Below are 25,078 nucleotides of genomic sequence, written 5' to 3' on the forward strand. Positions count from 1 at the left end.
TAATGCTTTTGGGTCTTGAGGGCAGAGTCCCACTACCTTAGGTCATTGACTGCTGCAGAGGAGTAAGCTGGGTGTAATTCTGTTCAAAATGAGAGTCAGTCTAAGCCCCAGCTTTAGTAATAGCCACAAAGCTAAAGCACTGTCATTCTCTGAAACAGACAATGTGGATTCTTTGCACTCTCGTCAGGTGTACATTACACCTGGTGGGGAAGCTCCAGCTGAAATGCCTACAGCTCTTTGAACCAAAGTGCTTTACATTCCCTGCCTTCTCACAATGAGAAATGGTGCAAATACAGGCAACAGGGGACCAGTATTACTGAGCTCCATGGTACCATTCACTGGATGCCTGGTGGCTCAGGTGTGTAGGAGATAGTGGCAGTGTCTGCAGATGCACATAGAGGCTGCAGGAAGAGGTCATGCTGCTTGCCCCAGGAGGCCACCCCCTCAAGGCTCCAGCAGCTTCCAGAAGTAGGGGAGACTTGTCTTGCTCAGACATAGAATCCTCATGCATATCTGGGCCAGAGCGCAAAGTACTGACACACTAGCTTTCCAGTCTTCCCGTGTGCACACCTAGGCGCCTCCGAGGGCATATGATTGTGGTATACCTGGTTCTGGGGAGTTCGTTTCTTCATGGATTGCGTTTCTCAGGGGAATACTGCTACTTAAACAAACCCCTAGATGTTAGTGGCTTAACACAATAGATGAGTATTCCTTATGGTGTGATAGTCCCACGTGGGTATGCCTACCTGGCATGCAGCCTTCTACATGGTGATCTAGGAGCCCGGACGCCTTCCATTCTGTGACTTCACCCTCCTTTAGGGTCTCTAGGACCTCTGAGTCCTCTGCATCCAGGCTGTAGATGGAGAAAGAGTAGAGAAGATATGCCCCTGTCTTAAACTCATTGGCTATTTATTGAGAACATAGCCCCTTTCAGGTGCAAAGCAGGAGCTGAGAAATACTGCCTATGGATGGGCTGCTGTTTCCAGCATCAGGTCTTCTCTGCAGTGAGGGTGTCAGGAATCTTTTTTTCTGCCTCATGGACCAAGAACCACTGTGTACATACCACCCCGGGAATGATCCCCCTTTTCTTGAAGAACAGTTAAGCTTCCTCCTCCAGCACCCACCCTTTATAAGGGAAGCTCTTAATGATTTTCTGCCTATGCGTATTGTAGCTGGTACGTCTCTTCCTCTAGAAAACACAGGGAAAAAGCCACAAGTTGACACTTAAAGCAAGACTCCCCTTCTGTTTTCTAGGGTACCTGAACATTAGGAAATAGATTCAAAGGATGCCATTGCTAGACACTAGGAACAGAGACAGGAAGGTAGAGTTAGGGGAAAGAGTTTCATGTTTTACTTTACGCTATTTTGTATATTTCATTTAAACACTAATGAGCAAAAGAAGTATTAATCACCATTGCTGTTTATATGAAATTCAAGAATAGGCAAAACAAACTGATTATGATAAAAATCAGAATAGTGGTTATCTCTGGGGAGGAAATGGGTTTTGCCTGGGAAGAGGCAGGAAATGTTCTCTATCTATCTCAATGTGAGTGATGGCTATGCAGGCATCTACACAGGTAGAAATTAACCATGCTCTACACTTACAATTAGCACAGTTCATGTTCTTTGCCATATATACAGTATACTTCAATTTAAAAAAAGTACATATATATATATATATATATATATATAAAAGTTTAAAAATTCCCTGCACTAATTCACCCCCTGTGTTAGTCTGTTTGCATTGCTATAAAGGAATTCCTGAGGCTAGTAAGTTATAAAGAAAAGAGGTTTATTTGGCTCACTGTTCTGCAGGCTGTATAAGAAGTGTGGTGCCAGCATCTGCTTCTGGTGAGGGCCTCAGGAAGCTCACAATCATGGTGGAAGGTGAAGGGAAACCAGATCACCACATGGCAAGAGAGGGCGCAAGGGTGAAGGAGCAGTTGCCAGGCTTTTTTAAACAAACAGACCTCTTTTTTTTTTTTCTTTTTTGAGATGGAGTCTCACTCTGTCGCCCAGGCTGGAGTGCAACGGCATCATCTGCCTCCCAGGTTCAAGTGATTCCCCTGTCTCTGCCTCCCAAGTAGCAGGGATTACAGGTGCGCACCATCATGCCCAATTAATTTTTTAGTAGAAACTGTTTCTACTAAAAATACGAAAATTGGCCAGGCATGGTGGTGCACGTCAGGAGTTTGAGACCAGGCTGACCAACATGGGGTTTCACACACCACCATGCCTGGCTAATTTTTGTATTTTTAGTAGAAACAGGATTTCACCATGTTGGTCAGGCTGGTCTCGAACTCTTGACTGCATGATCCTCCTGGCCGCCAAAATACTGGGATTACTGGTGTGAGCCACCACACACCCACCATTTTTTTTTTTCTTTTTTTTGAGATGGAGTCTTGGTCTGTCGCTCAGGATGGAGTGCAGTGGTGCAATCTCGGCTCACTGCAGTCTTTGCCTCCTGGGTTCCAGTGATTCTCCTGCCTCAGTCTCCTGGGTAGCTAGGATTACAGGCATGTGCCACCACGTCAGGCTAATTTTTGTATTTTTAGCAGAGACAGGGTTTTACCATGTTGGCCAGGCTGGTCTCAAACTTCTAACCTCAGGTGGTCTGCCCGCCTCAGCCTCCCAAAGTGCTAGGATTACAGGTATGAGCCACCGCACCTGGCCTTAAACAACCACATCTTGTATGAACTCATAGACTGAGAACTCACTGAAGGACAGCACCAAGCCACTCATGAGAGATCTGCCTCCATGAGCCAAACACCTCCCACTAGGCCCATCACCCACATTAGAGGCCCACATTTCTCATTTTATTTTCTTATTATTTTCTTATTATTATACTTTAAGTTCTGGGGTACATGTGCAGAATGTGCAGGTTTGTTACATAGGTATACACATGCTATGGTAGTTTGCTGAATCCATTAACCTGTCATCTACGTTAGGTATTTCTCCTAATGCTATCCATCCCCTAGCCCCCCACCCCACAATAGGCCCCGATGTGATGTTCCCCTCCCTGTCTCCATGTGTTCGTATTGTTCAACTCACACTTATGAGTGAGAACATGTGATGTTTGGTTTTCTGTTCTTGTGTTACTTTGGAGAGAATGATGGTTTCCAGCTTTATCCATGACTCTGTAAAGGACATGAACTCATCCTTTTTTATGGCTACATAGTATTCCATGGTATTCTGTGGCGTGTATGTGCCACATTTTCTTTATCCATTCTATCATTGATGGGCATTTAAGTTGGTTCCAACTCTTTGCTATTGTGAACAGTGCTGCAATGAACATTCGTGTGCATGTGTCCTTATAGTGGAACGATTTATAATCCTTTGGATATATACCCAGTAATGGGATTGCTGGGTCAAATGGAATTTCTATTTCTAGGTTCTTGAGGAATTGCCACACTGTCTTCCACAATGGTTGAACTAATTTACACTCCCACCAACAGTGTAAAAGTGTTCCTATTTCTCCACATCCTCTCCAGCATCTGTTGTTTCCTGACTTTTTAATGACTGCCATTCTAACTAGCATAGGATGGTATCTTATTGTGGTTTTGATTTGCATTTCTCTAATGACCAGTGATGATGAGGTTTTTTTCATATGTTTGTTGCATAAATGTCTTCTTTTGAGAAGTGTCTGTTCATAGTCTCTGTGCATATTTTGATGGGTTGTTTTTTTCTTGTAAATTTGTTTGTGTAGATTCTGGATATTAGCCCTTTGTCAGATGGATAGATTGCAAAAATGTTCTCTCATTCTGTAGGTTGCCTGTTCACTCTGATGATGGTTTCTTTCGCTGTGCAGAAGCTCTTTAGTTTAATTAGATCCCATTTGTCAATTCTGGCTTTTTTTTGCCATTGCTTTTGGTGTTTTAGTCATGAAGTCTTTGCCCATGCCTATGTCCTGAACAGTATTGCCTAGGTTTTCTTTTTCTTTTTTATAGACAGAGTTTAGCTCTTGTTGACCAGGCTGGAGTGCAATGGCGAGATCTTGGCTTACCACAACCTGTGCCTCCCGGATTCAAGTGATTCTCCTGCCTCCCCTCTCTAGTAGCTGGGATTACAGGTGCCCGCCACCATGCCCAGCAAGTGCTTTGTATTTTTAATAGAGGTAGGGTTTCACTATATTGTCCAGGCTGGCCTGGAACTCCTAACCTCAGGTGATCCACCCACCTCAGCCTCCCAAAGTGCTGGGATTACAGGCATGAGCCACCACACCTGGCTTCCCTAGGTTTTATTCTAGGGTTTTTATGGTTTTAGGTCTTACATTTAAGTCATTTTTTTCTTTTCTTTTTTTTGAGATGGAGTCTTTCTCTGACACCCAGGCTGTAGTGCAGTGGCACAATCTCAGCTCTTAGCATCCTCTGCTGCCTAGGTTCAAGCAACTCCCCTGCCTCGACCTCCTGAGTAGCTGGGACTACAGGTGCACACCACCACACCCGGCTAATTTTTTTGTATTTTTTAGTAGAGATGGGGTTTCACCATGTTGGCCAGGCTGGTCTCAATCTCCTGACCTTGCGATCGGCCCCCTTCAGCCTCCCAAAGTGCTGGGATTACAGGCATGAGTCGCTGCGTCCAGCCTTATGTTTAAGTCTTAATCCATCTTGAGTTACTTTTTGTATAAAGTGTAAGGAAGGGGACCAGTTTCAGTTTTCTGCATATGGTCAGCCAGCTTTCCCAACACCATTTATTAAATAGGGCATCATTTCTCCATTGCTTGTTTTTGTCAGGTGTGTCAAAGATCAGATGGTTGTAGATGTGTGGTGTTATTTCTGAGGCCCCTGTTTTTTTCCATTGGTCTATGTATCTGTTTTGATACCAGTACCATGCTGTTTTGGTTACTGCAGGCTTGTAGTTAGTTTGAAGTCAGGTAGCGTGATGCCTCCAGCTTTGTTCTTTCTGCTTAGGATTGTCTTGGCTATGTTGGCCTTTTATCTTTTGGTTTCTTGGTACCATATGAAATTTAAAGTAGTTTTTTCTAATTCTGTGAAGAACATCACTGGTAGCTTGATGGGGATAGCACTGAATCTATAAATTATGTTGGGCAGTATGGCTATTTTCACGATATTAATTTTTCCTATCCATGAGCATGGAATGCTTTTTCATTGATTTGTGTCCTCTCTTATTTCCTTGAGCAGTGGTTTGTAGTTTTCCTTGAAGAGGTCCTTCACATCCCTTGTAAGTTGTATTCCTAGGTACTTTATTCTCTTTGCAGCAATTGTGAATGGGATTCACTCATGATTTGGCTCTCTGTTTGTCTATTATTGGTGTATAGGAATGCTTGTGATTTTTGGATATTGATTTTGGATCCTGAGACATCACTGAAGTTGCTTATCAGCTTAAGGTGATTTTAGGCTGAGACGATGAGGTTTTCTAAATGTACAATCATGTCATCTGCAAACAGAGACAATTTTGACTTCCTCTCTTCCTATTTGAATATCTTTTATTTCTTTCTCTTGCCTGACTGCCATGGCCAATACTATGTTGAATAGGAGTGGTGAGAGAGGGCATCCTTGTCTTGTGCCAGTTTTCAAAGGGAATGAATCTAGCTTTTGCCCATTCAGTATGATATGATTTTGGCTGTGGGTTTGTCATAAATAGCTCTTATTATTTTGAGATAAGTTCTATCAATACTTAATTCATTGAGAGTTTTTAGCATGAAGGGGTGTTGAATTTTATTGGAGGCCTTTTCTGCATCTATTGAGATAATCATGTGGTTTTTGTCATTGGTTCTGTTTATGTGATGGATTACATTTATTGATTTGGATATATTGAACCACCCTTGCATCCCAGGGATGAAGCTGACTTGATCGTGGTGGATAAGCTTTTTGATGTGCTGTTGGATTCGGTTTGAGGGCATTTTATTGAGGATTTTCGCATCAACGTTCATCAGGGATATTGGCCTGAAATTTTCTTTTTTTGTTGTGTCTATACCAGATTTTGGTATCAGGATGAAACTGGTCTCATAAAGTGAGTTAGGGAGGGTTCCCTCTTTTTTTATTGTTTGGAATAGTTTCAGAAAGAATGGTACCAGTTCCTTTTTGTACCTCTGGTAGAATTTGGCTGTGAATCCATCTGGTCCTGGAATTTTTTTGTTCAGTAGGCTATTAATTACTGGAGGCCAACATTTCAACATTTTGGGGACAAAACATCCAAACCGTGGTTTCCAGTGGCTCCTTTTTGAGAATTCTGTTGGAGACATGAATGATGACAAGCAAAAATATTTCCCTCCCCTTCCACTCGCATAAGTCAAACTCTGCCTTGGGTCCATTAGATGCCCCTGCAGTGGCAGAAACTGTACAGAAAGGAGCAGGCCCAACATGGTCTCAAAGAGCCCCAACTTATCACTGAAAAGAAGTGTGTTATAATAGAAAGAACTCGGACTTGGGAGTCAGCCAGCTCTGTGTTCAAATTCCAGATCTTCCCTTAGCTGCAAGATTTAGGCCAGTGACTTAGGCATTGTGAGCTTCTATTTTCTCCTTATAAAGCCACTTTCACATAGTTGAGGTAAAAGGTGAATGAAATACTTCTGCCTCAAATACTCCTTAATGAAGGGATATAGTTTGGATCTGTGTCCCCACCCAAATCTCATGTCAAATTGTGATCCCCACTGTTGGAGGTAGAGCCTGGTGAGAGGTAATCGGATCATGGGGCTGTGTTTCTCATGAATAGTTTAGCATCATCCCTGTTGATTCTGTTCTCGTGATAGCGAGTGAGTTCTCGTGAAATCTGGTTGCTTACAAGTGTGCAGCTCCTCCTCTCTTTCTCTCTTGCCCTTGCTCCTGCCATGTAATACGCCTGCTGTCCCTTTGCCTTCCGCCATGATTGGAAGCTTCCTGAGGCCTCCCACAAAGCAGAAGCTGCTTTGTTTCCTACACGGCCTGCAGAACCGTGAGCCAATAAAACCTCTTTTCTTTATAAATTTCCCAGTCTCAGGTATTTTTAATAGTAACATGAGAACAAACTAATACAGAAAAATGAGGGATGAATCTGATGTGAGCAATGGATGTTTGAGCTTGACTATGTCCGGCCCTTGCTCTGTGCACGGTGTGAAGAAGGAGGCACTTGCACTTCTGCCTGCCCTTCCACAGCCATCAGCAGGGAAGACAAAGTGGCCAAGAGTTGCCATTGTCAGCTGTCCTGTGACCAGTGATGTCTTTGCCAAGTGATAAGTCACTGAGCTGGAAACAGTTGAGCAGAGAAGTGCTAAGTGCTAAGAGTGCTAAGCAGAGTCAGTCAGCCCTCGTGACACCCCAGCTTCCCCATTCAGCCACTAAGAGATGCAAGGAAGAGATTCAGCCTCCCTGTGCTTCAACCTCTTTACCTGTAAGGTGGGAACAGCAAGACCGCCTACTGAATACACTAATACCCTTAAAGAACTTAGGACTTGGCAGAGTCAGAGCTTCACAATAAGGCCACTGCTTTCTGCAAACGTCTCCCTTGTCATCCTGACACTGCAAAGCCACCTGTTGGCTGCAGCGTCTCCCTTCCTTGTCTCTGTCATAGGCCTTTTCCTATTCTGTCTGCAGTAGCTTCTCCACAGCCTTTGCCATAGAAGCAGTTTTTTTTTGTTTTGTTTAGTTTTTATTGTATGACCAACATCTCCCCAATCCCCCCATCCCCTAGCCCCTGGTAACTACCATTCTACTCTCTGCTTTTATGAGTTCAACTTTTTTCAGATTCCACATATAACTGAGATCTTGCAGTGTGTGTGTGTGTGTGTGTGTGTTTTAGGTGGAGTTTTGCTCTTGTCACCCAGGCTGGAGTTCATTGGCATGATCTCGGCTAAGTGCAATCTCCGCCTCCATGGTTCAAGTGATTCTCCTGCCTCAGCCTCCTGAGTAGCTGGGATTACAGGTGCCCACCAACACACTCAGCTAATTTTTGTACTTTCGATAGAGATGGAGTTTCACTCAGTTGGCCAGGCTGGTCTCGAACTCCTGACCTCAGATGATCTGCCTGCCTCCGCCTCCCAAAGTGCTGGGATTACAGGCGTGAGCACCTGGCCAGTATTTGCCTTTCTATGCCTGGCTTATTTCACTAATATAATACCCTCTACGTTTATTCATGTTTTATTGCAAATGACAAGATTTCCTTCTTTTTTTACAGCTGAGTGTTATTCCACTGTGTACACATGCCACCTTTTCTTTATTCATTCATTTGTTGAACACTTAGGTTGTTTCCATACATCTTGGCTATTGTGAATAATGCTTCAATGAACATGGGGGATATCTCTTTGACATATTAATTTCACCTGCTTTTGATAGGCACTCAAAAGTAGGATTGCTGGATCATATGGTAGTTCTATTTTTAATTTTTTTCAGGAACATCCATACTATTTTCCATAATGGTTGTACGAATTTACATTCCCACCAACAGTGTACAAAGGTTCCCTTTTCTCCACATCCTCTCCAACATTTGTTATCTTTTGTCTTTTTGATAATAGCCATTCTAACAGGTGCAAAGTATGGTTTTAATCTACACGTGCCTGACGATTCGTGATACTGAGCATTTTTTCATATACCTGTTGGCCATGCCAGCAGTTTCCTGGTGACTTCCTACTGCCTGCGCTTTTTCCTTTTCTAGCTATTATCACATATTTCTTCAGTTCATAAATATAGCATCAAAAAAATCATGGGCTCCTTTCCTTGCCCATCTGGCACAGCTGTGATATATCCCCCAAGGAACTGGAGTCTAGGCCCAATTGCAGTCTAGGATAAGGAGTAGGAAAATGAATTCTTTTGTTATAACATTTTACTTGATGCAGTTTTTGGAGAGGAAGCTTGCCACTTTCTGCTTCCTGCAGCTTTGCGTCAGGGCTGTGATTTCAGGCCTTTTTAAGGCTGCAAATAGGCTTGACCCATCTGGCAAATCTCAAAGTCAACTTTCCCTATAGTGCGCCATTGCTCTGAACTGGAGTTATTTAAATTCAACCTTCTCCCTGACCTGGAGGAGAGCGAATAAATAGCAGAGTGTTGCTTTAAGGGTTCAAACCGAGACCCCAATGCTGAAGATGAGAGGATGTAAACAAGAGGGTCTGGGAGAGGAGATGTATTTTCTCCCAGGTCATTTGCACATTGTTTAATGTGCCAGAAGAAGTAATGTGGAAGAACCTTTTGAACCTGAAAGAATGTCCCCAAAGTAAGTGGATATTTTTAAAAACTCTTTACGGCCTTCTCCTCATTTAAAATTTCACGGCTCTCTGGGAGGCAGAAAAAATCCTTTACCCATCCTGTATCTTCTTTTTTCTTCTTTGCTGTCAAAATCAAACTCCCCATTACAGAGTCTGAAAATGCAATATATTTGCTTCCTCTGCCTCTCTTGCAGCCCAGCATGGGCATGTGACCTAATTCCAAGTAATGGAATTTGGAGAAATCTGATACAAGGGTTCTAAGAAAGGTTTCTTTCCTAATAAATAAGGAGCCCATGGAAAGCCCTCCCTTCCTGTTTGTTGAATAGATGGCTGCCTGTGACATCCCGGGCACATCTTCTTGTCTCCATCCTTTCTTTTACATATGGGACCCTTCTTCTGGGGTCAAGTCTGTGCCCACTCTTAAAAATCTCAGCCACTCACATGACTTCATCTGTGTGATATTGTGAAATATCTATTTGGCTTTCATCCACAATTCAGGGCTCTCAGCTTCTAAAATCCTTGAAATCCCCGGAGTGATAATAGTGTCTTTTGTATGATAATAAGATGGCTTCAGGATGAGGGCTGGTCACCAGAAAAACCAAGGCATGACTAAAGGGTTGGAACTTTCAGCCTTACATCCTGACTTCCAGAGAGGGGCTGAAGTTTGAGTTGATCACCAGTAGCCAATAATGTAATCGATCGTGCCTATGTAGTGAAGTCTCCATAAAAACCCAAAAGGACAGGTTTCAGATGAGCGTCCAGATAGCTAAGCATGTGGAAGTTCCTGGTGAGGGCATGGACGTTCCGTGCCCCTTCCCCCATGGCTTCCCCTATGCATCTCTTCCATCTGGCTGTTCATCTGTACCCTTTGCAATATCCTTCATAATAAACTGAGAAATGTAAGTGTATTTGTCTGTTCTCATGCTGCTAATAAAGACATACCCAAGACTGCGTAATTTATTTAAAAAAAAGGCCGCGCGCGGTGGCTCACGCCTGTAATCCCAGCACTTTGGGAGGCCAACGCAGGTGGATCACGAGGTCAAGAGATCGAGACCATCCTGGTCAACATGGTGAAACCCTGTCTCTACTAAAAAAAATACAAAAAATCTGCTGGGCATGGTGGCGCATGCTTGTAATCCCAGCTACTCAGGAGGCTGAGGCAGGAGAATTGCCTGAACCCAGGAGGCGGAGGTTGCAGTGAGTGGAGATCGCGCCATTGCACTCCAGCCTGGGTAACAAGAGCGAAAAAAAAAAGAGGTTTAATAGACTTGTAGTTCCACATGGCTGGGGAGGCCTGACAATCATGATGGAAGGCAAAGGAGGAGCAAGGACACGTCTTACATGGCTGCAGGAAAGAGAGTGTGCGCAGGGAGCTCCTCTTTATAAAACCATCAGATCTCATGAGACTTATTCACTATTATGAGAACAGCACGAGAAAAACCTTCCCCCATGATTCAATTACCTTGCACAAGGTCCCTCCTACCACATGTGGGATTATGGAAGTGACAATTCCAAATGAGATTTGGGTCAGGGACACAGCCAAATCATATTAGTAAGTAAGAATTCCCTTGAGTTCTACGAGCAGCTCTAGCAATTCAATTGAACCCTAGGAGGGGGCTGTAGGAACCTCAACTTATAGACACCAAGTCTAAAGCACAGGTCACAATCTAAGGCTTGCAACTGGCATCTGAAGTAGGGACAATCTTGTGGGACTGAGCCCTCAATCCCTGGGACCTGATGTCATCTCAGGTAGATAGTATCAGATCTGCAAAAGTGTTGTGTTGATTAGAGAGTACACTTATTTCAGTAATTCAACAATCATTTACAGAGCACCTACTTTATGCCATGTTCTAAAAGTGAGGAAAAGATAGGCAAGGTCTCTATGCCCATGAAACTTACAATCTAGTAGACTTCGAGCACAACATCTTTAACTATCTCCACTCGACTTCTCTGTTTGATGTCCTAACCATTCCTGATATAATATATCTAAATTAAACTCATTCTCTTTTCTCCAAAACTGACTTCTCTATTTCTGGTCATGAATCCCGGGTTCAAAATCATGGCATCATCTTTGTCTCTTCATTCATCCTTGTTGCCAGCATACCTCATTTCTGTTTAGTCATTAAATCCACTCCCAATAAGTCCCAGGAGCTACAGCTACAAAGATACATAAGGTCCCTGACACACACATATATAATCACAATACAGAGTAAGATGTGTAGCAATAGAGGTGTGTCCATGGTGGATGAGAGGTGAAAGTGTCTCAACTCTTGAGAAAGCCAGGAAAAGAGAAAATGAGGAGAGTAAGAAGAGACAAAACTGAAAATAGAACCTTGGAAAATACTAATATTTACAGGATCGAACAGTGTCAAATGGGCAGAGAAGTAAGGTAGTAATAAGGCCTGTAAAGGTCTTGTGATTTTGTAAACTAGGAGGTGATCTTGGTGAGAACAGCTTCGGGGGAGGGGTGGGTTAGCCTGTGGTAAGCCAAACAATGAATGGAAGATAGTGAGGAGGACTGGTTTAACATTCCTGCATCTATTATCCCTTCTGGGAACACTGTCTTGATTTCACTTTGGGGCCACCCCTTTCCTTCTCTAACCATGCTCAGGTAGAGCTGGTACCACCACTAGATCCAGGGCCCAGCCAATCAAATCACCACATATCCATGGCCGTTGGAGATTTGCTCAAGGTGGGGATCATGACCAAACCTGGGCCAATGAGAAATCCATTGCTGGAACTCTCAGGAAACTGGTGCTCTTGTTCTGTACCAGTTGAAGCTCAAGCTCTTACCTTGTCAGAGCTGGACTATTGCACCAGTCCTTTTACTAGTCTCCTTATGGTTGAATTCTTCGTACCAGCCAAAGCTTCCAAGCTCTTCTTTCCAACACTGCTTTTACATTATTCAAAAACTATTGAGTAGCCACCATTAAATTCATGGCACTTGGTGCTTCATATTCCATCACCTGAAGCAAGCCTACCTTTCCTTGTACCTTCCTGTCCTCAAAGCTTTACATATCTTTCCTACTCCTGGACTGCCCGCCCCTTTCCTTTCTACTATTTAAATCCCTCTCATCTTTCAATATTCTAGCTCAAATGTCATCTTCCCTGACTTCCATCTGGTACCAGTATGACTTGACAGCAATTTTTGGAAAATATGATTTATTGTCTAGTTTTATTACCTCTCATTTCACATCTTTAGTTTTTTTTTTCTCTCCCAATTACCTTGGAGGAAATATGAAGACAACAGCCATGACATAATTATTGGTATACTGTGTAGCATTGATAACAGAGCTCTGCACAGCCGACACTCAAAATTTTCACAGAATAATGAATAGACGTTTTCAGTTTGGCAGCAGGTGGAAAGAAATGGAGATTGATGTAAAGCTACAATTTATATGATGAGAAGAGATGTGGTCAGCAGTCAAGAGAGGGAAAAATATTTAATGGATGCAAACAGTCTAGTCAAGAAGACAGAGGCAGGAGCATGATAAGTGGAAAATTTTTGTACAAAGTCAAACTTGACAAGGCAAGAAGATAAACCCAAAACAACAGAATGGGGGCCATAGGCACAAGCTCTGAAAATCCTGGAGTATCTGTGATCCAAAGGGCGGAAAGAAGTGCAAAGAGAAGCTAAGTGACTTCAAGGATCAGCTTGGCCAATGACTTCAGCAGCAAGGGCACACATGACTCAGAGCAGAAAGAGGTTGGTAGAACCCTGGGGGATGGCACTTACTGGATAAACAGTACTTATATTTTATCACTCTCTAACTCCCCCCAAAGCTCCTCTAGAAGAATGAAGAAAAGCTGGGAGTGGTGGCCCGTGCCTGTTTTCCCAGCTACTTGGGAGGCTAAGGCTGGAGGATCACTTGAGCCTAGGAGTTGTGGGCAGTGGTGCGCTATGCTGATCTGGCGTCTGCACTGTTTGGCATCAATATGGTGACCTCCCAGGAGTGGACGACCAGCAGGTTGCCTAAGGAGGGGTGAACCAGCCCAGGTCAGAAACAGAGCAGATCAAAACTCCTGTGCCGATCAGTAGTGGGATTATGCCTGTGAACAGCCTGGGAAACACAGCCAGGTCCCATTTCTAAAAAAGAAAAGCATTTTAATTTATTTAAAAAAAAAAAAAAAAAAGGATGAAGATAAGCTCCCAGAAATGACTTCCCCAGGGATGCGGAAGAGTGATGAGAAACCACTGTTGACAAGGTCTCAGGAGACCCCCACATTGCAATTCTCGTGGTCATTTTCAATCTTCACCTTCCTTGGTGATCTATCTTTCTGAAACATTCTCTGCCCTAGGCCTCTGGGACACCGCCTTTCATGGCTGTGCTCCTAAGGAACTGGTCCCTCCTCCTCCATCTTTTCTATTGGATCTTCTTTATCTTCCTGGCCTCGGAGCACCAGAGGGTCCCAGAGTTTCATCCTCAGGCACGTTTTGTCTAGATTTGCACTAAGGTACTTGGGGGGAGTCTCATCCTGATCCAGAGCTTGAAATGCCTTTTATGAGTCGATGATACCCAGTTTTGTATCTCAAGCCCTAACCCCTCTCTTCTCACTTAAATTGTAGAATCATAGATCTACTCTCCATTCTATATCTCCACCTGGATGACTAATCATTCCAAACTTGACAGTTCAGAAGTGAGCTTTTACCCATCCCCCACCCCACCACTGAACTCTACTGTACTTGCATTCTTGGCTATTTCTGTAAATGACTACACCACTCTAACAGCTGTCAGGGCGAATTCTTTGGATCAACCTTGCCTGTACTCTTTCTCATACCTAATAGCCAATCCATTCGCAAATTTGGTCAGCGTTGCCTTAAAAATATATCTTGACTCTGAAATGTGTGTCACCACTGCCACCATTACCACCGTAGTCCAGTCCACTCTTATTTCTGACCTGGACTGCAATCATAATCTTTTAATTGGTCTTTGCGCTTTCACCTTTTTGGTTACCTCAGTCTCTTCCCACAGAGCAGCCAGAGTTATCCCTCTGAAGTGTGAGTAAAGTCCCATTACTCCTCAGCTCAAAACCCTCTGTATTAGTTAGGGCTCTCCAGAGAGACAGAGCCATGGGATATATATAGATATAGATACACGAGAGGGGACTTACGAGGAGAATTGGCTCATGTAATTATAGAGGCTAAGTTCCACTACAGACGGTCTGCAGGCTGGAGGCCCTGGAATGCCAGCAGTGTGACTCAGTCCAAATCTGAAAGCCTCAGAACTAGGGAAGACAATGGTGTAATTCTCAGTCCAAGGCTGAAGGCCTTAGAACCTGGGATGGCTGCTGATGTACGTGCTGGAGTATCCCAAGACCAGAGAGTCTGGGGTTCTGATGTCCAAAGGCAGGAGAAGAGATTATCAGTTCTAGGAGAGAGAATGAGAGGCAAACTCACTTTTCCTAGGATTTTGTTCTATCTGGGCCCTCAGCCAGTTGGATGATGCCCACCCACATTGAGGGCAGACCTTCCCGACTTAGTCCACTGAGACGCACATGCCAATCTGCTCTGGACATATCCTCATAGACACGCCCCAAAATAATGTTTTGCCAGTTCTCTAGGTATTCCTTAATCCAGTCAAGCTGATACTCTAAATTAACCATCACACTTTCCAATGGAAGTCTGACACATGTTATCATATGGATGATAACTTGAAGACAGTAACCTTCAAAACTAAGTGAAATAAGCCAGGCATCAAAGGATAAATAGTATGAGCCCACTTAAATGAAGTACCTAGAATAGTCAAAATCACTATGTTACTTTCTGAGACAGAAAGTAACACAGTGTTCACCGGGGGCTGTCTGGAGGGGAGAATGGGAGCTATTGCTGAATTGGTACAAAGCTTCAGTTTGGGATGATGGAAAAGTTCTGGAGATGGATAGTGGTTACAGTTGCACAATAATGTACTTAACAGCACTAAACTGTATACTATGCACTTAAAATGGTTCAAATAGTAAATTTAAAGGTATATATATATATATATATATATATATATATATACAATCAAACTTAAAAACAAACAAAATTTCTAATGGCTTTCCATCTCACTCAGGGTCAAATCCAAAGACCTCACCAAGGCCTTTAAGGCCCTGCATCCTTGGACCTCTGCCATCCCTCAGCCTCCTCTTCCCCCACTCTCTGACCCTACCATACCTCTCTGCTGCAGTCACAATGACCTCCTCGCTATTCCCCAAACAAGTCCCAGACCCTCCAGCTCAAACATTCCTAGCATTGTCCTACCTTAGGCATTGGCTGCTCTTTCTGCCTGAAGTATTTCTCCCCCTAGAAGTTTGCACAGTTATCTCTTCTACTTATTTGGTTATCTACTCAAAAGTCACTGTTAGAGCAGTTATTCCATAGCTAACACAGCACCTCATACCACCTCCATTGTTCACAATCCCTTACCCAGCTTTATGCTTTAAAGCACTTATCACAGGCTGACTTTTTCCCCTATTCATCCAGTTATTGTCACATTTTCCCCATTAGAACGTAAGCTCTCTGAGAATAAGGATGTTGTTTGTTCCACTGATAGATCCTAGTTTCCTAGAACCACATCTAGCATACAGTAGGCACTCATTAAGTATTTTTGTTGAATGAATAAATGAATGAATGACTATTCTCAGCAAGTGCTAAAAGGCAGTATCTGTATTAGTCTGTCCTTGTGTTGCTATAAAGAATTATAGGCTGGGTAATTTATGAAGAAAAGAGGTTTAGTTCTGCAGGATGTACAGGAAGCATAGTGCCAGCATCTGCTCAGCTTCTGGTGAGGCCTCAGGGGGCTTTTACTCATGGCAGAAGACAAAGAAAGAGCAGGCATGTCACATAGTGAGAGAGGGAGCATGAGAAGTGGTGGGGAATAGGAGATGCCAGGCTCTTTAAACAATTAGTTCTCATGTGAACTACCAGAGAGAGAATTCATTCATTATCACAGGGATAGCATCAAACCATCCGTGAGGGATCAGCCCCCATGATCCAACAACTCCTACCAGGTCCCATTTCAACACTGGGGATTATATTTCAACCTAAGATCTGGAAGGGACAAACAATCAAGCTGTATCAGTAACCCAACAGACTGTTTAGATAACTGCCTAATTTCTGGATGAGTAAAAATAATTCTCTTGGAAGAGGCATGACTGAACCCAGTTGTGTGTGTGTGTGTGTGTGTGTGTGCATATTTTCCTAATTCTGAAAAACATGTTCATTACAAAAACATGGCTAACACAAAAAAGTAAAGAAAAAAATAAAGGACATACTAGAATACATGTTAGTATTGGTCATTTGGGCTCACTATTTTCATATGCATAGTCTCTTTTTTTCTTTCTTTCTTTTTTTTTTTTTTTTTTGGAGATGAAATCTCACTCCGTTGCCCAGGCTGGAGTGCAGTGGCATGATCTTGGCTCACTGCAACCTCTGCCCCGGCAGCAATTCTCCTGCCTCAGCCTCCCAAGTAGCTGGGATTATAGGCATGCACCACCACATCCAGCTAATTTTTGTATTTTTAGGAGACATGGGGTTTCGCCATGTTGGCCAGGAAGGTTTCAAACTCCTGACCTCAGGTGATTCACCTGCCTCGGCCTCCCAAAGTGCTGGGATTACAGGCATGAGCCACCACACTCAGCCCATGGTCTCTTTCAATATTTACCTTCAAACCTGTTTCATTTAACATTTTTTTCTTGAATTATAACACTTAATATTTAATTTTCTTGCTTTGGTTTTCTTATTCAGAGGCTTTGATTATCCATATATTGGTTCTTCTTTGCCTACATTCATTCAATAGTTGTATTGTTCCCCAATCTTTCTCTCTTTCTTAGCTTCCTTTCACTTTCTTAACATTTTCCTTATTTTTACCTTCTATTTCTCTTAAGGCATTGTCTGCTATATTTATTCACTGTGTCCCTTATAGTTGACTCTTCATTTATTTTATTTTTACATTTTTCTTGAGTTCTGTCACTTCACTTCGGAGTTTTCCTAATTCTGATTATGTTGTTCTTTCATGTTCTGTATCATTTTCTTTATGTCTTCCAGCTTATTTTGAAATCATACATTAGAGTTTTATTTTTCTTTTTAAAGAAAATCTTTCTGTTCCGCTTTCATTACCTGTAGGGCCATTACTTTGCTCTATTCTCATTTTTCTTACAATAACTTTGCATGAGGTTTGACTACAATACTTTATTGCTGCTTATTTTTATATGGATTTAGGTTTCTTGAGCTTTTGGATTGAGGCTTTGTTCAGAATAACTGTTCCAACTTTACAAAATTACCTATTCTGTTATGTTTCATGCAGTTAAAAAAAAAAAAAAGAATTTGCTTTGTAAGATTTCCTGGAGATTCTCATCACTTTTGTCTACCTTCTTTCCTTCATCTCTGTAATGCCTATTCTATTCCATTTTAATTCTAGTCCTAGTAGTTCCTTAGGGAAGGACCCTTCCCTAAAAGAGATCTCTACCTAGTGGGTTTTGAAAGTTCACAGGGGCTGGACTGCTCTATATCTTTCAGGCATCAAGAAGGGCTCCCCACTGCTTTCACCAGCAAATTGGAGTAGGCAAAACAGTTTCAGCTACTCTTCCAAAATTAGCCTGCTGAGCCTTCCAGTGAATATTTGTGGCATATTTTAGGGGTTTTCTGTTCTCAGGTTTGTTAAATACCTTGGTACTCTTCTCTGCTTTCTCCTGCTCAGATGAGGATGCCACGCAGGTTTTGTGACTACCAGTGATTTATTCTCACCCACTTCTATTTTCAGGGTTCAAAGGGACACCTTCTCATTTGGTTTTGTTGGAAACGTCTGCAGATTTTTGGGTTTGCTATGTTTGTTCCGGCTATTGTTATGTGAGAATTAGGAAAGTTTCAAGTGCAATTCTGCCACCACCATTCCAACTTCCTAAACCCAAGTGTTCACTCTAGAGACCATGTTGAAGGGGCGGGACTGCATAACAGAAGTTCTTTTTGTGGTAAAGGGAGACATGCAGCAGAACAAACTTGAAACCAGAGGATGTTTAAACCTTTGCTTGCAGCATACATTTGTTAACTTCCAACTGGCTAAAAACAGCCACCAGGCCAACTACCACATCACTATGCAAGAAAACAGACTCTTCTAGTGGGAAGAACTACAAAATCATGCAAACAGCACGGATTCAGGCCACAACAAGGAATTCAGTACTCAACACCAACCAACCACATCTGCCCCAAAGACATTTTCTAAATCTTGCTGATTATTTTCCAGAAATGATCTGTTAATTAGACTTCCACCCATAGATAAGAGAGTACCCTTCCTTACTGAACATTTTTAAATTGCTAATTTAAACTGTTAATTTAGTAAGTAAAAAATAACTTAGTGTCATCTAACGTTTAGATTGCACCTCTCTTATTTGTGTGAGGTTTAATACTTTTTCCTTCATTTATTAGTTATTCGTCTTTCTTCCTTAATGACTTGACTACTTGTGTCTTTTATTCATTTCACTGTGGCAGATGATATTTTTACTTTTGATTTATAAGACTTCATTTCATATTAAGGATTTTCATCTTTATTGTTCATATTTCTTGCACATATTTATTCCATTCATAATTTGTCTTTTGTATCATTTGTCTAATTCTGAATAACAAATTCCCTTAAAAATCTTAGTGTTCTAAACCAAAAAAAAAAAAAAATTACTATTGCTTACAAGTCAATGGAGCAGCAGGATTTATCTGATAACTTGGACAGGCTTGGCTGATCTCAGCTGGGCTCATTCACACGTGTGTGTCAGCTAGTGCCATGGCTGGGGAAGGGTTGGTCCAAGATGGTCTCACTCACATGCTGGATGTTGGCTTGCTGTTCACTGGTGCAATGGGGATTAGTGGACCCTGTTACTATTACTTTTTGATTGTATTTGTGTTGTTTTTGGTACACATTTAAAATTTTGATATATTCAAATTTATCATTTTTTCCTATGTGATTTCTTTATGGTTTTTATGTTTGTAAAGTTCCTTCCCAATCCCAAGGTCTGATAAATATGTATCTAAGTTTTCTTTTACAATTTCATTCTTTTATCTATTGCTTCTAACTCTTTTATCCATCAGAAATTGTGGGATGTGAAGCATAAGAGAGAAAAACTGGGCTGGGCGCAGTGGCTCACGCCTGTAATCCCAGCACTTTGGGAGGTAGAGGATTGCCGATTGCCTTAGGTCAGGAGTTCGAGACCAGTCTAGCCAACATAGTGAAACCAGTCTAGCCAACATGGTGTATTTTTAGTAGCGATACCATTAGCCTTTACTAAAAATATTAAAAAATTAGCCTGGTGTGGTGGTATGTGCCTGTAATCTCAGCTACTCGGGAGACAGAGGCAAGGGAATTGCTTGAATCAGGGAGGTGGAGATTGCAGTGAGCTGAGATCATACCAGTGCACTCCAGCCTGGGTGACAGAGTAAAACTCCATCTCAAAAAAAAAAAAGAAAAAAAAGAGAGAAAAAGTGGTATCTTTTCCTCACCCATTGCTAGGTTCATGGCTGACACTCCCATAACAAAAGATGCATTAACAAGAGAGAAGAATAACTTTTTTTTTTGAGACAGGGTCTCACTCTGTGACCTAGGCTTGAGAACAGTGATGAGATCACGGCTCACTGCAGCCTCCACCTCGTGGGCTCAAGCACTCTTCCCACCTTAGCCTCCCAAGTAGCTGGGACTACAGGCACATGTCACCACACCCAGAAATTTTTGCTTTTGTTTTTCTTTTTGAGACAGGGTCTTGCTCTGTCACCCAGGCTGGAGTGCAGTGGTGTGATCTTGGCTCACCGCAACCTCCACCTCCTGGGTTCAAGTGATTCTCTTGCTTCAGCCTCCCATTGGTTCAGATTCTTATTGGCACCCCACTATGATATTGCTTTTCTCTGGGTATAGGGCAGGACACCTGCCACGCGAAGGTCTTCAGGGGAGAAGGGAGGGAGAAAGTCAAAGAGTGACTTTTCTCAATTTTATGGCCTGCTTCAGGGAAGAAGGGTTGAGGAGACTTCTAGTTTCGGTGGCCTTGCTTCAGGAGAGAGGGGGCAGGGGAAGGTCAGAGAGACCTTGCCTCTGTGATTTTTTTCAATTTCTCTCAGCTTAAAATATTCCATATGCCAAGGCATCTTATTTTGGGGTATTGTGTTTTGAGCCTCATCAGAAATGGGAACTTAAATGGATGTTTTTCCACATGTAGTTAACTAATTATACAAGCACTGTTTACGGGCTACTTTGCTTTTCCTCGTGGACTGGTGATATCACCTTCATCACAGAGTACTTTATGATTTCATGCTTGGGTCTGTGTGAATCACGATTTCATCCTCGGGTCTGTTTCTGGACTCCTGCCTTTGGCCCATGGATGTGTCTATCTATGGGTTCTTGTACTGCCTAAATCTATAATCAAGGGGTGGTAGGAACTCAGCATTGAGGTGAGATTATCACCATTGTGACTACAATTTAAGTTCATATTGTATAGCTCTTCTGAAGCCCAGAGCTCAAGCTGACTGCTGAAAGTTCAGGAGGCAAGCCAGGAAAGGTGGCTCATGCCTATAATCCTAGCACTTTGGGAGGCCGAGGTGGGTACATCACTTGAGCTCAAGAGTCCCAGACTAGCCTGGGCAACAGGATGAAACCCCATCTCCATCAAAAATACAAAAAATTAACTGGGCATGGTGACATGCACCTGTGGTCCCAGCTGCTCAGGAGGTTGAGGTGGGAGGATCACTTGAGCCTGGGAAGCGGAAGTTGCAGTGAGCCAAGATTGCACCACTGCACTCCAGTGTAGGTGACAGAGTGAGACACCATTTCAAAAAAAAGAAAGTTCAGGAGGAAAACACAGCTGGGGTAGAGGTGGAGAGCGGGAGTGAGGAGGGGCTTTAGAAGTTGGGAGTCGGTACTGATCCAGCTGTCTCAGGGGGCAGAAGTCTCTGAGCAGAGGAAGGACACTTAAGATGAACATTCTAACCTAGTACTTGTGTAGAAGCGGAAGAACAAACTGTATTTACAAATTTGATGAAAAGAGAAACTCTTGGCTTTCCCCACCATTATCTGAGGTACCCAAGACGCTTCTGCAAGACTGAAGTCCCAGAGAACCACGTGATCATCCCACATGCACAGGAACTAACTGTGCAGCGTGAAACGGTTGTAGTCTTTCACCCACGGCAGAATATATATTTACTGGTTTGCCTTTGAGTAACAAGTTTAGTAAAGATTGTCAATTCTCTGGAGAGATAAACATGAAATGCTTTTTGTTACCCCAATAAAATCTATCAATTATGCTCTGTGGAACCTCCCTTTCCCACTGGGTAGTAGGCTCCATTAGCTACATATATCCCAGTCTGATTCTATAACTTTTCATTTTAGTTATCAAAACAGTTTCTCTCCAGTTACTACGATTCAGCTCTGTTCAATGTAAAATTTCAATCTTCTATTGGATTCAAAGCTTTCCTCCTTGCCTCTAGTGCCGGCTGGACTAGTGGCTTTAAAAGACTTGGGAGTGGCAGCATAGAGACAAGGTCTACTTCTCTCCACCCGATCCTTGCCTGTGCTTACCTCTGTAGCTTTGGGGGACAAGGAGGAAAAGAGAAAGCTGAATGTGTCCTTTTGTAATTGCCTATGGCAGAACTGTTGGTCTCCATGGCTTAGCAACTGGGCTCCGAGAACTGCCCTGGTACTCAGTGCCAAGCAGCTCCCAGGGGTCCCTTGGGAAATGTGGCTTCCTCTTCCAGCTAACCCCAGCTGATGGCCTCATGCAACTTCTCTCCAATGCCTACCTCTCTTTGCCCAACATGTGACCAACCTCTGCCAAGTCCCCAGCTCCAAAACCTGAGCCTGTGGGCAGATAGATACATTCTCTGTGCCTTTTACAAGCAGGAGGTTGAGAGAATAATTCTACTCATATCTCACATCATCCCATTACATTTCCATTTTATAGAAACTTCCTTCCACGGCTGGGTGTGATGGCTCATGCCTGTAATCCCAGCACTTTGAGACACCAAGGTAGGTGGATCACAAGTTCAGGAGTTCAAGACCAGCCTGGCCAACATGGTGAAACCCCATCTCTACTAAAGATACAAAAAATTAGCTGGGCATGGTGGTGTATGCCTGTAATCCCAGCTACTTGGGAGGCTGAGGCAGGAGACTCACATGAACCTGCAGGGTGGGCGGGGGGTGGAGTTTGCACTGAGCCAAGATCGTGCCATTGCACTCCAGCCTGGGCAACAGGGCAAGATTCCATCTCAAAAAAATAAAAATAAATTTAAAACTTCCTTCTGACCCCAGTGCCAGCTTCCTATAGATCTCAGAGCTGGTGATGGCCCCTGACTGCACATACTAGTCTTGGCTCTTGATGCCCCAAATGTCCCCAACATAGAGGTCATATTCTATGTTCTTTCACCAGTTGAGTTATGAAGTATTTGCCTGACTCTAAGATCTTAAGATTCAATAGAGATGTGAAGTCACTTTTCTAAAGCCACCCACCAAATCAGCACCATGTTCAACTTAGAATGTAAAGTGTCGGAATCTATGACCGGGTTTTTTTCCATTGGGCTAGGACTGCTCAGTCTTTCAGGAAAACAAGAGCTAAGTCCCTGGGCTTTGGGGTCAGATGGCTCTGTCTGAGGCCTGGTTTAACCACTTCCTAGCTGGGTAACTTATTTTATTATTATTATTTTTTTTAAGAGAGAGAGTCTCACTCTGTTGCCTAGCTCATTACATCCACTGCCTCCCAGGTTCAAGTGATTCTCCTGCCTCAGCTTCCTCAGTAGCTGGGATTACAGGCATGGACCGCCACCCCCGGCAAATTTTTGTATTTTTAGTAGAGACAGGGTTTTACTATATTGCTCAGGCTGATCTCCAACTCCTGGCCTCAAATGATCTGCCTGCCTCGGCCTCCCAAAGTGCTGGGATTACAGACATGAGCCACCGTGCCCAGCCTGCCTAGCTGGGTAATTTCGGACAACTTTCTTAGCCCCTCATCGTTTCAGTTTCCTCGACTGCAAAATAAGGATAATAATAACAGCATCTACTTTACAGGATTGTTTTATTGCCTAGATGAGATACTACAAGAGAAGCCCAGTGCATAAGGAGTTCTCATGAATGGTAGTTATTGGTGTTCTAAAGAAGAGAGCATCCTTAGGCCACTGATAATTCAGATCTGTCCAAATGTTGCTGCCTCGCAGACTGTTGACTTGCGTGTCATTAGAGTTAATTCCCAAGCAACGTGCTCAGTGCGCTGTGTTGCCTCTGCCTCTGCAGATTGTTTCACTCAGGGGCTGGGACAGCGTGGGGGCAGATGTGAGGAGAAGCCTCTACAGCTACTGCGTGTGCATAAGCACATCAATTTGCAAAAATAGTAATAATAAAACAGAAAATAAATTGGCTACGTGCAGTGCAGTGGCTAACACCTGTAATCCCAATGCTTGGGAGGTTGGGGCCAGAAAGTTGCTTGGTCCAAGCAATTCAAGACCAGCGTAAGAAATATAGCGAGACCCTGTCTCTACCAAAAAAAAAAAAAAAAAAAATTAGCCAGGTGTGTGGTACGTGCCTCTAGTCCTAGTTACTTGGGAGGCTGAGGTGGGAGGATCATTTGAACCCAGGAGTTCGAGGCTGCAGTGAGTTATGATCATGCCTCTGCACTCCTGCCTGGGCAACAGGTCAAGACCCTGTCTCAAAAACAATAAGGCTGGGCACAGTGGCTCAACGCCTGTAATCCCAGGACTTTGGGAGACCAAGGCAGGTGGATCACCTGAGGTTAGGTGTTCGAGACCAGCCTGGACAACATGGTAAAACCTTATCTCTACTAAAAGGACAAAAATGAGCCAGGCGAGGTGGTGTGCCCCTGTAGTTCCAGCTACTCAGGAGGCTGAGGCAGGAGAATCGCTTGAACCCAGGAAGCGGAGGTTGCAGTGAGCTGAGATTGTGCCACTGCACTCCATCCAGCCTGGGCAACAGAGTGAGATTTCCTCATAAAAATAAATAAATAGGCCGGGCGCGGTGGCTCAAGCCTGTAATCCCAGCACTTTGGGAGGCCGAGGCGGGCGGATCACGAGGTCAAGAGATCGAGACCATCCTGGTCAACATGGTGAAACCCCGTCTCTACTAAAAATACAAAAAATTAGCTGGGCATGGTGGTGCGTGCCTGTAATCCCAGCTACTCAGGAGGCTGAGGCAGGAGAATTGCCTGAACCCAGGAGGCGGAGGTTGCGGTGAGCCGAGATCGCGCCATTGCACTCCAGCCTGGGTAACAAGAGCGAAACTCCGTCCCCAAAAAAAAATAAATAAATAAATAAATAAATAAATAAATAATAAAGAAAGAAAAAATAAGTGAACGTTTTAAAAATGTTTTCCAGCTGCAGAGGCCATGTACTAGAAAACTTTTGAAATATTAGTTAATGTTTCTCAATACTTAAACTGACTGCCTTCTGACAAATTGCCAAGTAGTGGTCGGAATTTAATTCACACCAAAGGAGAACAAAGGTTATGAGACAACTGACCCTATAAAAAAGCATTGGTGGCATGCTCCTTATTCACTTTGCGTCTGCTCTCAACCCACCCTCTGGGGCTTTTATGTCACACTTATTTCCAGATAAATGGCCCAATTAGAAACCTATTGGCTTAGGTCATGCTAAAGGCAGTGACCCTGTACACCAGAAGCTCGTCCTTCTTAACATCAGCCTTAAGCCAAAGCACAGTGGCATGCGCATTCTCATTCCTGGACAAACTCTGCCCCCTGGCGCTAATTCACACACTTGCGCACCAGCGAGGAGAGTCTCCTTTGTTAGGTTTCCTCATGGGACAGGGACAGAAAAGCCTGTCACCCCCACCTGCCGTCTCCCCAGACGTCTAACTGCCATTAGTCTGTTTCACGCAGATAATCCACCAAAAGGCTCCGAGTTTGTTTCTGCCCTGTGTATTTGAAATGAGTCTACCACATCAACGTCATTCTGTGTTAAAAAGTGTTTCTCAG

General features: G+C 43.3%; 1 protein-coding gene across 1 annotated transcript in view; it reads right to left on the bottom strand.

Annotated features, from left to right (window-relative positions):
* Positions 1-616: 616 nt before the first annotated feature.
* TMCC3 (transmembrane and coiled-coil domain family 3) overlaps positions 617-25,078 on the bottom strand; it is a 373,454-nt gene continuing 348,992 nt past the window's right edge. The window contains exon 4 of the mRNA XM_032298101.1: positions 617-853. Within this exon, the coding sequence (XP_032153992.1) occupies positions 806-853 (48 nt within the window). The 3' untranslated portion in view covers positions 617-805. The remainder of the gene's footprint in view (positions 854-25,078) is intronic.

Source organism: Sapajus apella, unplaced genomic scaffold (genome assembly GCF_009761245.1).
Source record: "Sapajus apella isolate SASKATOON/1434 unplaced genomic scaffold, GSC_monkey_1.0 scaffold2, whole genome shotgun sequence".
Taxonomy (NCBI): Eukaryota; Metazoa; Chordata; class Mammalia; order Primates; family Cebidae; genus Sapajus; species Sapajus apella.